Consider the following 17,127-nt stretch of genomic DNA (forward strand, 5'->3'; position numbering starts at 1 on the left):
TCTGAAAATCCCTGGTCACACTTTTGTTTTTGCTTGGAAGAGAAGCTTCAGGTCAGAAGTTCACATGAGTAGTCAAGGGGGTCCATTGCCCCTGTTTGTCTTTCTGGAGTTTGGGGCTTGGAGGCCTCTTCACTTGAGTGTGATGTTCCCACAGAGTAACCCCCCGCAACTTCAGAGCAGAATGAGTGGTCACAGTCACCAAGTGAGGTCTGTTCCATTTAAGAGTGAATTGTTCTTATGGGATGCTGGTTATCCAGGATTTTTAGGTTCACCCAGTCTCCTGACTAGTAGGAGTGGACAGCCAATGGATGTGGGCAGCACCCGGTTACCATATTCCATAAGGGTTTCTCATGGAATATGGAAACCATATTCACAGTTTCTCCTACCTAGAAACCAGTGTTTCTTTTGTTCCATTTCTTTTGTTCATGGTGCAGATGGTGCATTGTTCCATTTCAACAGGGCTAAGATGTTCTTTCTCTCAGGCTTGGGAATGGATCTACCATACATAAGTTCAGATGCACCACTTACCTTTAACATATCTCTTGGAGGTAACCTCATATGAAACAGGGCAATTGGGAGTAACTTAATCCAATTTTCTTGAGTCTCCTGGTGTATCTGGGTTAAGGTTCATTTTAAGGTCTAATTGAATCTCTCTACTTTCCCTGATTATTGGGGTCTTGAGGCTGAGTGTAAGGTCCAGGGCACTTGTATCCCTTCTGTCATTTGAGACATGAATGCTATGCCGTTATCACTTTGTCCGAATCCTGGGAGCCCAAATCTGGGCATTATCTCTTTTAGTAATACTTTAGCAACTTTGGCTGCCATTTCGGTTCTCGCAAGGTGATGCTTCTACCCACCCTGAAAACATGTTCACTAGCACCAAGAGATATCTGAAGCTGCCCAATGCTCTCAGTGTGACAGTGAAATTGACCTGCCTGTCTTCCCCAAGATATGCCCATCTGTTCTGAATGGACCTTATCTGGGGGTTTCTGTGGAGGAGGTCTAGTGCTGGGGTTGTTCATCATGAAGGTGGGGTATGTATCAACTATCTAATTATACTTTCATGCCAGGAGTTACCATGACCTCAACTAACCAATTGTATAGGACTTCCCACTTACAGTGAGTTTCTTGATGAACCTCCTTAATGGCTTGATAACTGGTGGTTTCTGTATTTTATAAAAAGCTCATACAAATCAATAAGAATAAATATGAACAAACCAACCAAGAAATGAGCAAAGGATATGAAAGACAGTTCACATAAAAACAAATGCAAATAGCCAATAAATGTATAAAGAGATTTTCAACTTTCTTCTAATTAAAGACATGCAAATCTAAACAACGAGATGCCATTTTTCATGTATCAGATAGGCAAAAATCTAAAAAGTTTGGTAATACCCAGTGTTGTTGAGTGAATAAAGAAACAGACTCATTCATAGTCAGTGAGCATGTTACTGAATATTATGTTTTAGTTGGGCATTTGGGCAATATCAATGGTAATTGTAAACGCATGTACCCTTTCATCCATGGGTAAGGGTTCAATCCACATATACATTCACAAAAGTATACCAGATTATATCTACAAAAATATTCCTCGCAACATTGTTTGTAAAAGGGGAAATTGGAAAGGGTGATAAATATGATTGGTTATTCCAGTTATGGCATGGTCATATGACAGAATATTATGCAGCCATTAAAAAGGATGTGCTAAATCATTTCCAATCTATTAGAAAAGCAAAGTATATAACAGTATGCACAAAATGGTCCTATTTGTGTGAATAAAAAAGAATATATATGCTAATTAATGCATGAAACATTTCTAAAAAGATTCACACAAAAAATTTTGAGAGTGGATTAGTCAGGACTGAGAAAGCAATTTTACTTTTTGTTTCATATACTTCTATTATATTCATGTTTTTTAAGACATGGTTTGCATGTCTTGGTTTTATTTTTTTGAAAAGGTTTGCAGAAATCTCCTTGTAATGTAATATTCTATTTACAAGTCTGTGTTCCATATGAATGTAAACTTACTGGGTAGGGTGGGCCCAGCAGAGGGTGTCTCTGTGTGGGACAGATGCCATGTGGTAATGCCAGACTAATTTATGACATCACATGAGATGCTGGTGGTAGGCTCTGGGAAGCTGAGGCCTTCTGTGAACAAAGTAGAACAGAAACAGTGAAATATCTGGGTTACTGTTGAAATTCCTCTGTACTTACAGACTGGTGGGAGATAGGAAAATTTGGATCACAGGGATAAAGATGTTTTCTCCCCAGCCCCCTAACTTCTGGCTAGTTTCGGTTAAAATTTTAGGTCAGATTGCATTTGTAGAAGTTAAATGTACCATCCATTATTGAATGCGAAGAGGGTTTTGTAGATGTCAGCTCTTGAGCACAGTACCCCAAGCATGGAAGAGCATTCCTTTGACTTTGAATACATTCTGTGACTTGTTTCCCGAGTAGGAGCACTGGCCCATGCAGGGACAAAATAGAAGTCTGGTAATTGTAAGCGATTCTGCATAAGAATGGAATGAAGATACATGGCATCAGACCACTCTTTCCTGCAGTATCAGGAGGAAAAGTGTAACCCATCATGTCAGGGATCCACATCTTTCAGTCTTACAGCCAAAGAGTGTGGCCAAAGAATGAATATAAAAATTTCAAATGAAATAAAATTTTTTACTTCCAGTTCTCATTCCCTATGGCAGTAATACACAATTTGTGACAGTTTTTGAAATTAAACAGGCATCAGAATCACCTGGAGAATATTTTATAAAGATTGCTGGACCCTCTCCCCAGAGTATCTGATTCAGTAGGTCTTAGAATTTGCATTTCTGGCAAGTTCCTAAGTGATGTTGTTAGTCCTAGGACCACAGTTTGAGAACCACTGGTTTAAAGAATACTTCATCAATTTTCTCCTCTCTCATCAACAACCCTTACATTCCTTAGCTGTTCTCAGGATTTCTCTCTAAAACTTACCTAAATAGTACGTGGGAGGGAGGCTCAAGAGGGAGGGGATATATGTATGCCTATGGCTGATCCATGTTGATGTATGGCAGAAACCAACACAACATTGTAATTATCCTTAGATTAAAAATAAATAAATTTTAAAAACTCACCTAAAAACCCATCTAAACCTAAATCTTTATCATCCCTAAACTTTGTACCTCTTTTCCTCTTTCCATTTTTCCTGCTATGTGCATGTTCCAAAGAATACATCTGGCCTCCCTGAAAGGGTGAGGAGAGGAACAAACTAAACAGGCAAAGCCAAACTCCAGATAGGGAGTGGACCGTGAGCACTCATGTGCTCATTTTCAGCTTTTCCTCAGACAAATGGACATTCATCTTCTATTAGGGGCTGCATACCCATGGTGTGCAGCAGCAGGCAGCTTTGGTCTCTGAATCGGCCCTGAGGCTGCCTAAGCATGGCGCCCACAGAGGGTCCTTTTGGCCTTATTCCCAGAAAGGAAATTTTGGCAAGAATAGAGAAAAGCCATCCAGAATGTTTGTTTTTAGAAGTTTACTCAGGGGGGCCTGGCTCCCTGCAGAATCCTCTCTGTTGTTGTTCCTGCTTCTCATTCTCTCACTGCCAGAATCTCTCCTCTGCCTCCTCAGCTGGAGGCTCCAGGGGGCTGCCTTCTAGGGCAGGTGTCAGGCCACACTGGCAGGGATTATCCCAGAGGGTTCAGGGGCTCCTGGGAAGATGGAAGTTGGATAATTCTTTTATTTCAAGATAATAAGATCTTTCTTCTCTCCATTTTCCTGGTAGGAAGGAAAGAACGAAGGAAGGAGAGAAGGGAAGAAGTGAAGAAACAAAAGAAGGAAGGAGGGAGAGAAAGAATCCAGTTTAGAATTTATTTAGGCAATATGAGCTAACAAACCCTATACAAAATGCCATCTTTCCACCTCCTCTGAGTGACATTAATCTCCTATGTAGATATAGCTCTTGTGCAAATTCATAAGTACTTTTCTAGAAAGAGGGAAGACTCAAACCTACAGTTAAAAGTGTGGTCTCTTAGAGCAGTGCTTCCTAAATATGGAACTTATAGGAATCCCTCCCTATACCTTTGGTCTTGGTAAAATGCAGATGCTCGTTCAGGAGGTTCTGGGTGGGGCCTGAGGCTCTGTGTTTCTAACAAGCTCCTAGGGGATGCTGATGCTGCTGGTCTGTGGACAGCACAATGTAGCAAGGTTGTAGAGTGCTTAAAATTAGAAGCAACCTTAGAGATAAACTTGAACCCAGTCTTTTTACAAATAGGACACCTGGAGCCCTGAGTGGTTGTATGACTTCCCCAAGGCCACACAGCTGGTTAGTGGCAGAACCACTGTCCCCAGTTCAGCACTCTTTCTACTTCCCCAGGAAGGAAGCAAGGCAGGAATATGAAACAGGTGCCAGGCATGCTAGAAAGTAAACACTTAAAAGAAGTATCTGGACCTGGGGAAGCCAATGTCCAAGTCCACTTTGCCAGTGGTCCCCAAGTTGGGACCCTGGACTGTGACCCTCTTCACTAAAGAGCTGGTTGCTACTGACCAGTCACCTAACAGCCACAGATTTGAGAAAAGCAAAACTGCTGGTGTTTTCCTGAGTCTTGGTTGGAACTGGTAATTTATGGTGGTTGTCAGGTTAGGATCTTGAGTGCTTTTATGGTCCATCAGGGACCTCCTGGGGAGACAAAATTGCCTGGAATAATGGGACTGTGCTAGGAAAGCTGCAATTCTCACCAGGGCAAACCCTGGGGAGAAAATCCAAGAAGAACTGAATGGTATACTAGAAACCCAGTGGATGTCTGATTCCTGAGAGACTTTGCACCTCCTGAGCCCTTTCATTTTCATATTGCTCCTCTTCATTGTTTTGAAAGTAGCACTTTGTCCAAGACACCTAGGAATCTTGGAATTGGAAATAAAATTTCCCAAGAGGGAAAACATTTGTTCTGTAGTGTTGATCAGGCCAAACCACTGTGGTGAGCTGGGTTACTACCAGAAGGAACCCTAGATTGGATGTTTGAAAACCTACACTTCAGGCCTGATTCTACTACTCATCAGCCTTTGAGAGGATTGCTAAGAAAATGGTACAATTCTTTTATTCATTCACTCATTCATTTATTCATTCAGTCAATCCACAAAAATTTATTGAGAACCAACTCATGTGCCAAAATTAAAACACACACACACACACACAAATCCTCTAGCTCTCAAGAGATTCATAGTCTAATACTGGAGATGGGTAAACCAAGAATTATTTATAGCTGTGAGAGGTGCAGGAAGCATGGTGTTTGGAGAATAAAGAGAAATAGTGACATCAGACTGATTGGTGGGTGAAGGCTTCCTGGAAGAGGTGATAGTTGAATTGGGTCTTGAGGGAAGAGTGGAAAGGATGGGGTCATAGAAAGAAACTTCTAGGCAGAAAGATTGCAAGTTTTTATGTGCAATTGGATCACAGGGTTCATGGTGGTGTGATGTGGGTGGAGCCAGGTCATGAAGACCTTGGGTACTAAGCTGAGGCCCAGGTTAAATTAGATAAAGCTGTGAAGAGAAATTTTATGTGATTAGTTAATAATAATTATTAAAATCATAATTACATATATTAAGCCTATTGCTATTATTTAATTCTTACAGTAAATCTATGAGAGGTAGGTATTGATATTGTAACTATTGTGCAGATATGAAATCTGAGGCTCAGGGAGGGTGTGTAACTCAAGGCCATGCAGCTGGATATCTGATAAAGAGTGCTTGCTCTGAGCCCCATCAGATCCAGTGCACCCTTTCATAACAAATATTTTTAACCTTCCTTTATTATTATGAAATGAAGTTCAAACATAATATTCATTCAAAAGCATCCTTTAAAAATTACTTAGTAACACATTCAATAAAAAGCTGAGCTGTTAAAAAAAATTACTTAATTTAATTGAAAGATAATTGTTTTACAACATTGTGTTGTTTTCTACCATATGTCAAAATGACTCAGTTCAGTTCAGTTCAGTCGCTCAGTCGTGTCCGACTCTTTGCAACCCCATGAACCGCAGCACGCCAGGCCTCCCTGTCCATCACCAACTCCTGGAGTCTATCCAAACCCATGTCCATCGCATTGGTGATGCCATCAAGCCATCTCATCCTCTGTCGTCCCCTTCTCCTCCTGCCCCCAATCCTTCCCAGCATTAGGGTCTTTTCCAATGAGTCAACTCTTTGCATGAGGTAGCCAAAATATTGGAGTTTCAGCTTCAACATCGTCCTTCCAATGAACACCCAGGACTGATCTCCTTTAGGATGGGCTGGTTGGATCTCCTTGCAGTCCAAGGGACTCTCAAGAGTCTTCTCCAACACCACAGTTCAAGAGCATCAATTCTTCAGCGCTCAGCTTTCTTCACCGTCCAACTCTCACATCATACATGACTACTGGAAAAATCATAGCCTTGACTAGATGGACCTTTTTTGGCAAAGTAATGTCTCTGCTTTTCAATATGCTAGCTAGGTTGGTCATAACTTTCCTTCCAAGGAGTAAGCATCTTTTAATTTCATGGCTGCAATCACCATCAGCAGTGATTTTGGAGCCCCCCAAAATAAAGTCTGGCACTGTTTCCACTGTTTCCCCATCTATTTCCCATGAAGTGATGGGACCAGATGCCATGATTTTAGTTTTCTGAATGTTGAGGTTTAAGCCAACTTTTTCACTCCCCTCTTTCACTTTCATCAAGAGGCTCTTTAGTTCTTCTTCACTTTCTGCCATAAGGGTGGTGTCATCTGCGGTATACATATGTCCCCTCCCTTCCGATCCTCCCTCTCATGTCCCACCCCATCCCACTCCTCTTGGTTGTTACAGAGCCCTGGTTTGAGTTCTCTGAGTTATACAGCAAATTCCCATTGGTTATATATTTTACATATGGCAGTGTATATATTTCCATGTTACTCTCTCCATCTGTCCCACTCTCTCTTTCCTCTTCCCACCCCTGTGTCCATAAGTCTGTTCTCTGTGTCTGCATCTCCATTGCTGCCTTGCAAATAGGTTCATCAGTACTGTCTTTCTAGATTCTATATATATGCGTTAATATGCAATATTTGATTTTCTCTTTCTCACTTACTTCACTCTGTGTAATAGGTTCTAGTTCATCACCTCATTAGAACTGACTCATATGTGGTCTGTTTTATGCCTGAGTAACATAATGTTCATTTAGATACATAATTTTTAAAATAATATAATGCCCACCTATAATATAAACAAAAAGAAAGATAATTTATAAAAAATACATATTTCAATGTGAAAATGCTCTAACCTGAGGATTATAGAAGCATTATGAAGTAGTTGATGGTTGTATTATATGTAGAATCACCTTGAGCGCAACAGCTACAGATGCAGGCTGATATCTCTGTGTTGAAGGAATGAAGTAAATACTGTGAGCTGTGATGGTGAGAGGATACTGATATCCCATAATGGCAAAACATCCTTGGTAAACTGCTGACTAACATAGTGAAGTATTCCCTCAAAGACTGGTGTCAGAATTGGGATATGCACCCTGATCAACTAATTCCAGAGTCTGAGCAAATAATCCCTACATGGGGATGATTGCTTCATCATGGAGGTTATTTCATGTCTCAGGGGTATCCAGGGTGGCTGGGAGGGGCCTGAAGAGACCCTTGGGAGACAAGCTTTGGTGCTGCTGAGCCCAGGGTTCCCAATGGAACTTGAGATGACAAATTGGGCTGCCTTGCCTCTTTGACCTTTGCCACTGTTTTCCCAGTGGTTGGGATCTCTTCAGTTCTGGGTTATTGACTGATAAGTTTTCCCAATACTTCAGTAGAGACTTCCTTGTCTTTTAACTATGCTATAGCAGGACTCTAACCTCATCTAGCAACAGATGGAATGTGTAACACTTCCCATTGGACTTAAAGAATTAAAACTTGAGAACAAGAGACTATTCAGTAATTTTTACAAGTATTTGCCAAACCCCTATTTTTGTTGTTGTTGTTGTATATCATTGTTAACAAACCATGCCAAACCTTAGTGGCCTAAGACAACAATAATTGAGTATTTTTCAAGATCTTATGGGAGGTTATTCTGCTTCACAGATAGGGCACTCAGATGCCAGTAAGTCATAAGGGACTGTTTATCCTTTTATGTGAGCCCTTCTACATGGCTTCTTGGGCCCTTCTACTGGATTCCTAAAAGGTCTCTAAGTGGGCCAAGGTAGAAGCTGCAGGTCCTTTTAAAGGCACAGCTTCAGGGGTTACACAATCTCATTTCAGCAGTATTCTTGTGGTCAAAACAAGTCATGGGGCAAGTCCAGATTTAAGGGGAAGCTAAAGAGAGTCCATTTTTTTGATGATAAATTGCAGAGAATTTATGGCCATCTTTACTCCAAAACCTACTGTGTTCAAGGCACAGCGCTAGGTTCTTGGGGTTATTAATGGTGAGCAAAATCAGACATAATCTTTGCTCTCCTGAGTTTGTAGTCTAGTGGCAGGAGAAAGAAATCAAATAACCACACACACACTTGCATAAATCAAAGGGCTATGTATGGATGTATCTGATGCTGTAAGAACATAAAAACAGAGAACAAAGCCATAACTAAGAAAGTCAGAGAAGACTTACATGATAAATTAATACTCAAGCTGAGATCTGAATAATCAATGAAGGTATAAAAGTTGTTTATATGCCTAGCATATGGTAACTCCTCAACTAATATTTGCTGAATGAATGAGTGAGGGACATGTGGAAAGTCTCTGTCAGGAAAACCAATGTGGCTATAGAATGGAGAAGATGGAAGGTGTGGTATGAGAGAAGGCCTGAGGAGCATAGACCGTTGTAGACCCTTGAAGCTGTGTTGAGGACTTGGGTCTTCAGCTTCAGAGTAATGGATTTTCAGCCAGGACAAGTTGACCTAATAAGGGCTTTGGGCTTTGAGAAGGTCATTTTGACTGTAATATGGAGAATCAAATGGTTTGGAGGGGTAGGTGGTAAGTGGGAGGAGCAGAGAAGAGGGATAAAGGGAGGATGGTTAGGATGTAGAGTTAGAGAAAACTGAGGAGCTCTATCAAGACTGTGGGAAGAAAATTTTTCTGAACTGGTGGCCAGTTCCTCTTCCATCAGCTCCTATTTCCCTGGGAGCCTATGGTAGGCTCCATGGGAACATATAGGTCGTCTGGACCAACCAAAAAGCTCTGAGCCCTGGGAAGAAGCTTGTGGTAGACTCAGAGAGAGTCACAGAAGAGGCAAACACAACTTGTTTTCACCCCCAGACCTGCAGTTCAGGCTGGGGCGCCATCTCTCACCTCAGGCTCCAAAGGAGGAATGTTGATTTCTGTAACTGAGACTGTAATTGGGCATTTGCTTTCACTTGCAAATCTCTCCTCTTCTGCTGCTCTTACCCTGGGGGCGGTGAACCTATGGGTGTGGAGATCGATAGCTGTGAACAGGATGAGGTAGAGGAGAGCAGGGTTCTTTACTCAAGTGCATGCTGTTCCAAGGTGGTGCATGAGTCACTGTCAACTCCCTGAGATACAGGAGCCACAGAAACAAGGGCCACACATCTAGGATTTTCCGTCAGCGGCATGGTGAGAGTATTGCTTCTAACTGTTTAATTGTGGAAAATTTCAAATTTGTTAAAGAAAAAGAACAGTATCATGAAGCCCGCCATCAGCTGCCTCAGCTCATAGTCTGTCTCCCCTGTATCCTTTGGAAGCAATCCTAGGCAGCATTTAACTTCATCTATAAATATCTTATATTTTTTTTTAAAAATATAAGGACTCTTTAATCTAAAAAATATGTTTAGAAATATTAACAGTTAGAAATATCATATTTGTAATTATATATTATAATGCATTAAGGTGACTGACATCATTAAATAATTGATATTTGTGCAGTTTTCCATGTTTTATTTTAAAAGTTTCTGTTGTTTAATTTCTTCACTTGAATCAGAATCCAAATAAAGTTCACACATTGTGATTGATTATTATGCCTTTTAGGTCCCTTGTAATCTTTAAGCTTTTCCCTCTATTGATCTCTTTTTAAAATTTTTTCTTGCAAACATTTTGTAGAAGAAAATGAGTGGGTGTCATGTAGAGTTTCTCCCACCTTGATCTTACTGATGACATCTCTGTGGTGGCATTTAACAGATTCGTTTCCCTTATGCCTACTGTAAATTGGTAGTTGGATGTTGAATTTTGATTGCATTCATAATCAGTTTTTTGGGGGACTGTGGCTTCATTGGTGGTGCTCTATTCTTCTGTCAGTGTCTCTCTGTCAGATTGTCTCTCTGCAGTATGAGTAGTCATTGCTCAGATCCTTTAATTTGTATTGCAAAATGACATGGATTAATTCCATATTTCATCTTTTTTTTATTAGCTAGAATACCTCTCTGCAGAGAAAATTTCCCTTGTTAACTGTTTGGTTATGCTGGGGCATAGTTCTTAGAGAAAAATATAATTAATACTCAATTATTTCCCTTTATTTACCAGTTTTCTAAATAATATGTTGGTACCACGGCAACCACTATGGGTGATTAAAGAGTGTTTTAAAGATCATAAATTTAAATATATTAGATGTGATTTGTTGGTTAAATGCTCAAATTATTCCATCTTGGCTGATGGGAGTCTCTTCAAGCTGGCTCTTAAATCCTTTTGGTATAATCATCATAATCTTTGATAGCTTCTTTGCTTTCTGGTATGACAAATTTTCCAGGCTCATTTTGTATATTTCCTGCCGCAGACATGAAATCTGTCATTTCTCCAAGGAGCCTTGATTTCTTTTTGTGAGAAATGGTGTTTAGAGATAACAATCTAGGCACAAGAAGTGCTCAGGGCTTCTGGGTTGTTTTTAGGCCTTTTCTGTGGCTAGAATGAGGAAATATGTATCATACTGATACGTATCGTACAGATAGTTTTTATTCAAATTCAGCATTACAGGGCTTTTACTCACTACCATCTATCTTCCACCTGTCTTTCCTTTCTCCCATGTTGAAAACCTTGATTTTCTATATTAATATGAAATTATTCTTTTGACTCATCTCACAATAGTCTCGAAATTACAATACCAACACTACCACCATCAATACAATTACTAAAAATTTTTCCCCCAGTTTCCTTTGTCCTTAGGACATGTCCTAGTGAAGATGGGCAGTCAATTAACTGTGCTTTGAATAGTTCTTTCTGTGATCATACCAACAAATTGTTACACATTTAAATATCTTTGCTTCATTTACCTTGAATTTTGTACTTTTTACAACAATATATATTGTTTTTGAAAGTCCCTGCCACCTATTTCCTTCTTTCTTGCTATAAGTAACAACTTAAAAATTTTATGATTTATCTTTATATTACATAGATATTGATACAGAGACACTTAATGTTTCATGTGTCCAAGTTGTACTCGCATTTCTCCTTTCTCAGATTAATTAATATACATTAATGTGTATGACTACACATTATTTTTCACTTTTTAAGCTTCATAATATGTCCTGAATCACAAAAAAACTGGGTTCATATCCCACCTATGCCTGCTACGTGAACTTGGGCATGTATCTTAAGCTGTCTGAGCCTCATTTTTCGCATCTGTAAAATCAGAGCAATAATGCAGGAGTGTCTGACTCTTTTGCGACCCCATGGACTGTAGCCCTCCAGGCTTCTCTGTCTATGGAATTTTCCAGGCAAGAATACTGGAATGGGTTGCCATTTCCTTCTCCAGGGGATCTTCCCTACCCAGGGATCGAACTCAGGTCTCACACATTGCTGGCAGAGTCTTTATCGGCTGAGCCACCAGGGAAGCAAGAACAATAATACCCACCTTCAAGTTGCTGTGAAAGTTACATATATATGTAAGTATCAGCACAGCATGTGACACATAGTAGGTGCTCAGTGTAGTACTTCTAGTGGTGTTAGAGATGTTATATTTAGCAGTTCTTACACACCGCCCATTTCCTGAGATCCTTTCATTCCCCATCACTATCCCACGGTGAAACTTAAGAGGGGTGGATGGGCAATTTGGGAGTCACTGAATAAAGATTCAAGGAATTAGAATGTTAATACTGGCAAGAGCCCTGAGAGATCTCAGCTCACCCTCTCCTGCTTATTTTTCAGAGGGATGGATCTAGAGACCTTGACAGACCAAATGATTTGCCTAAGGCTACAAACCAGAATGGTAAAAGTCTTCTGGTGATGCCCAGCCCAGTTCTTTTTCAAGGTAACTTTTCTCTAAAACAAAGTTCATCTTTTGCAGTTGGTAGAAGTTTCTCCGCACATTCCTGCATTCTCTCTGTAAAAGGAGAAACCGGGTGAGGGATGGGTCAGGGAAACTATGCCTTGAAGAGAGTTTCTTCCCTCCCTTGGTATGTAAACATAGTAACAGGACTGGGCTGATTCCTATCGCAGAGCAGGGGCTCATGAGTACATCCAGTTGGGGATTGTGGTGATGATAAGGAAGTTCAAGGAACAGTCCTTTATCCTCAGGAGGCTTTAAAGCAATTAAAACAACTTTAAGTTCACTTAAAAACTAAACATGGGCTGTAAAAATGTGTGTCAGTGCTTAAAACAAGAATGCATTTTAATAGCATTGTCTTATTTTCATTACCTCAACCTTTGGGGATTATAACTGTTATTACTTCTGTTGTGTATACATGGAAACTAAGATTTAAGTAGCTTTTGTGACTTTCCCAAAGTTACACAGCTAATGAGCAGAAAAACTGGGTTTGGATTCAGGTCTGTAACTCCCACTCCCAGGCTCTTCATCAGATGCTCACAAGGTGTTGATGCATTTCCACTCTAATCTGTTTCTGAACTCATTTGTTTGGGGACAAAGAAAGATGAAACAGAAGGGATATATTCTGGAACAATTTGAAGGCACTTGATATTTAATTACTTAGCTCAGCCATTCATTCATTCATCTCTGTTTCTTCACCGTCTGAAGAGTTTGGACTCTAAGGCCAGACTGCCTGGTTTTGAATCCTGCCTCTACCACTTACTAGCTAAGCGAGTAACTTACCTTCTCTGTGCCTCAGTTTTTTCATCAATATACCGGGAATAATAGTGCTTACTTTATGAATTGTTGAATTCATTTGTAAGAGCATTTAGAACTACTGCTCCATACTAAGAACCTTATAATCCTCTTATGTTGTTCCTTCTGCCAAGTGATGTGTTTGGTGATCTGTGTTTCAATAAAAAATCAGGAGTCCTGGGGTCTGGTTTAAGCTCTGCTCCCAAGAGCCATGTGACCATGGGCAGGTTATCTGTCACCTGAGAACCTCAATTTTTTTTACCTGCAAAAGGAAGGGCTTTGACTGCATGATCTCTCAAGTCTTTCTACCTTCAAGTTTCAAGTTCTGCGGGGTCCTTCCTCTCTTTTCATCACAAATATGGGAACCCATCTTAATAGCACAGTCTTTATAGCTGGAAGCTCATTTAAAAAAGGATCCTTTTTCACTCTTAACAGATCAGGAAAGAGAGGCTGATGCCTTTTCTTTTTTTCCTAGTCTTTTCTTTTCCTTTTTAAAAATTGAAGTATAGTTGCTGTTGACTGTATTCCTTGTGTTGTACAATATAGCCTTGTAGCTTATCTTATACCTAATAGTTTATACCTCTTACTCCCCAACCTGTATGCTGGCCCTCTGCTGCCTCCCTCTCCCCCTGATAACCACTAGCTTGTTCTCTGTATCTGTGAATCTGCTTCTTTTTTTGTTATTTTCACTAGTTTGTTGTATTTTTTAGATTCCACATGTAAGTGATATCATATGATATTTGTCTTTGTCTATCTGACTTACTGCACTTCACATAATGCCCTCCAAATCCATCCATGTTGTTGCATGTGGTAAAATTTCATTCTTTTCTATGGCTGAATAGAAGGAAAGGAAGCTTGTACCATTTCTACATCTGTTTCTCTAAGTGTGATTCTTAGATCATCCACTTTAGGACCACCTGGGTTGCTGTTAGAAATACAGATGCCTGGGCTTCAACATACCCAGGCAGAAGTTCTGAGGCAGAACTTCTGGAGATGGAGCCTGGATAATTGCCTGTTTAATAAGGATTCCAAATGACTCCTATGGCAACTCATGTTTGAGAGCTACTGAAGAAGGGGAGAGATGAAAAAGAGTGCCAACTTTGCATCAGATAAACTAGAGTAGGATTCTCAAACTTGAATGTGCACTTAGGTTAATTGAGGATCTAATTTAAAAGTGCAGATTCAGATTCAGGAAGACTGAAGTGGGGCCCAAGTGTCTGCATTTCTTACAAACTTCCAGGTGAGGCTGAAGCCGCTGGTGCACAGACCAAATTTAGTAGCTAGACTTCCTAGCTCCATTCATGAGTTGTATGACTTAGGGAAAGTATCTAATTTCTCTCAGCTCCAGATTCTTTATAAAGGGGAAGAAAGAAGTGCTTACATCAGAGGTTTGTTAGCTAGATTACATAAATAATATATATATATACAGCTGCTTATCACAGCACTGGGCAAGTCAGCAGTTATAAAAGGTATATCTCTAGCTCTATCTGTATATCTATGTATCTGAATACTATAACAAAAGTTCCATTGATTTAGTCTCTTTAGGGAATGAGATGCCTGAGACATGCATTTTAAACAGATCTGTAGGTAACCCTTATGTACAAGAAAGTTGATAACCCCTTTGTCTCTGTCAAGGACAGGAAAATCCCTAACCTAATTCTGAGCTCTCCAAATCCCACAGGCATTGGTTTGAAAATGTTTTATTTAGGAAGCCATGAGGTAAAGTTTTCAATAAAACTGTTGCTCCCCAAACAGCACAAGTAATGAGAGTTTTTTGAGTCAACTTTCATTGCTTTCTTATCAAATGTACATTGGAAGACTTCTGCTTCTCCTTAGGAACCAGAAATGGACCCAACTCATCAAATGCATGAATGGGACAAACTAACTCTTACTAGATAGGTATGGATGACAGGAGATAAATGGGAAGGGGTGCTGGGGATGGAATGCCAAATCATAGGCTCAGAGCGCTTGACGGTGACCGAAGTTCCTCTGGGAGAGAAATCCATTTGCACAACAAACCATTTCCCTTTGCACATGGAGCTTCTGGCTATATCCTGACCTGGATTTAGAATCTGAAGTTTTCATTTATTGAGTTTGGGAAATGCAATTTAGCAAATCTTTATTGAACATCCATCATGCCAGGCACTGTGCTAGGTAGAAGGACACAACACTAGTAAGACAGTTAACATCCCTGTGAGGGTAAGTGGCAGGACATAAGTATATAATGAAACAAATGAATAAATATGACCATTTTAGATTCCAATGAGGGCTCTGAAGGAAATAAGCAGAGAAATATAAAAGAGACAGAGAGAGACTGTTGTTTGAAGAAGTTAGGAAAGACTTCTTTGAGGAGGTGATAATTTATTAAGGCTCATAGCATGAGCATGAATTGGCCCTTCAAAGAGGAGAAGAAGAACATTCCAGGAAGAAGGAACAGTGTGTGTGAAGACTGTAAAGAAGTCAAAGAACTTGGCTTGTTGGAATAACTGGAAAAAAAAACAACATGGCTAGGGAATGTATATATATATATATATATGTGTGTGTGTGTATGTGTGTCTGTGGTGGAGAAGTGGCCCCAAATGAGACTGAGCAGATGACTAAGAAGAATAGATAATATTTTTGAGGACTTATAGTGTGCCAGGCCCTGTTCTAATTGCTTTACCTGTAATAATTCCTTGATACTCACAACAATAACACTTTTCATGTCCATTTCACAGATGGTGAAACTAAGGCACAGAATAATTAATTAGGGTCAAAGTCAAGTAGGACCTAATCTACTGACAGTTTGCAGTGTCTGTTCCCTGAAAAATGTGAGATCAGAAAGCCTAATTTGGGGACCATTGCTCTCATGTTTCTTCTAGGCACCTCTCCTCACCCTTTACTGATTACCTTCTCACTCTCTATTTTTATCTCCCCATTCCCACCCCCACTAGTTACACAGAATATTAGAAAGGAGAAGTTGAAAGCCTGGAAACTGTGGAAGTGGGGATTCTTCTACTTTTGAACTACCATGCATAACCAGTTAAGTGTTATTAATAATTTTTCTCTTCATTTATAATGATATTAAATAAATATTCATTAAGTGCAGTGTTGCACAGTGGTTAGGGTTAGGAATCAGGTGGAACAGATTTGAATGTCAGCTCCTCTATTCATTATATATCCTGGATCCTAAGAACCTATCAGTTATAAGAAATATCATTAAGGTAATAAAGATGGGTCACAGAAAATGTACTACATTAGAAATATATATCCATTATAAGATTATCTTTATTCTAGAGATGTTAAAATCAAGGAAATAGGGTGGGACAGTGGGGTGATTTCTCCAAACTTCAGATGTTTTATCTACAAAGTGGGTGCAAGGACCCCTACCTTGCTGGGTTATTGTGGACAGGTCTAGATTTGTGAGCACAGGCAGATTGAATATGTTCTCAAGGTACCAGAGAAGAAGGAAAAGAAATGTGAAAAGTTCAGCTTTGATTAATGAATTCTGAATTTTGCAATGACACATCAAGAAAGAAGTTATTTTAATTTCAAAATGCATGCAGGCTTTTAAAATTTGTTTTGCCATGTGTAGTTATTTTTATGTTGAATATAGTTGAGGAAGTGCACTGTCATCTTTCCTGTGACCAAGTCTTTTGGAAGTCTTATCTGAACCCAGCTGGGGGTAGTGAATGAAATAATGCATAGTGAGTGGTCAGCACAGTGCCCAGAACACAGCAAGGGCTTTGCATGTGCAGTTTTTTCATCGTTATTCCTCCACATTAGACAGTGGGTTCTCCACTAGGGTGTCATGAAGAACCATGACTGGGGTGACCATATAATTGTCACCCAAATTGAGACAATTTTGAGAGTGCAGGAAAGTACTATTATTCAGTTCAGTCGCTCAGTCGTGTCTGACTCTTTGCGACCCCATGAACCGCAGCACGCCAGGCCTCCCTGTCCATCACCAACTCCTTGAGTTTACCCAAACCCATGTCCATTGAGTCGGTGATGCCATCCAACCATCTCATCCTCTGTTGTCCCCTTCTCCTCCTGCCCTCAATCTTTCCCAGCATCAGGGTCTTTTCAAATGAGTCAGCTCTTCACATCAGGTGGCCAAAGTATTGGAGTTAATTAAATAGTAATGATGGGTATAAACTGAAACTATCCCTGGT

The 17,127-nt window shown here is 40.0% G+C and overlaps 1 protein-coding gene across 49 annotated transcripts in view; it reads left to right on the forward strand.

Annotated features, from left to right (window-relative positions):
• The window catches only part of LOC145510137 (uncharacterized), a 520,288-nt gene that overhangs the window by 128,727 nt on the left and 374,434 nt on the right, over positions 1–17,127 (forward strand). For 15 of the 49 annotated variants that reach the window (XR_014056762.1, XR_014056752.1, XR_014056755.1 and 12 more), the window contains 2 exons: positions 12,061–12,163; positions 15,907–15,994. The exons of 16 other annotated variants lie outside the window; for them this stretch is intronic. Coding sequence is in view for 2 of the 33 variants with exons in the window: in XM_081500585.1 (XP_081356711.1) it covers positions 12,061–12,163; positions 15,907–15,977 (174 nt within the window). In the remaining 31 variants the exon portion in view is untranslated. The remainder of the gene's footprint in view (positions 1–12,060; positions 12,164–15,906; positions 15,995–17,127) is intronic. 18 more of the 49 variants (XR_014056754.1, XR_014056771.1, XR_014056789.1 and 15 more) reach the window with 2 other exon arrangements.

This window comes from Giraffa tippelskirchi, chromosome 6, assembly GCF_054371585.1.
Source record: "Giraffa tippelskirchi isolate mGirTip1 chromosome 6, T2T-mGirTip1v1.2.pri, whole genome shotgun sequence".
Lineage (NCBI taxonomy): Eukaryota > Metazoa > Chordata > Mammalia > Artiodactyla > Giraffidae > Giraffa > Giraffa tippelskirchi.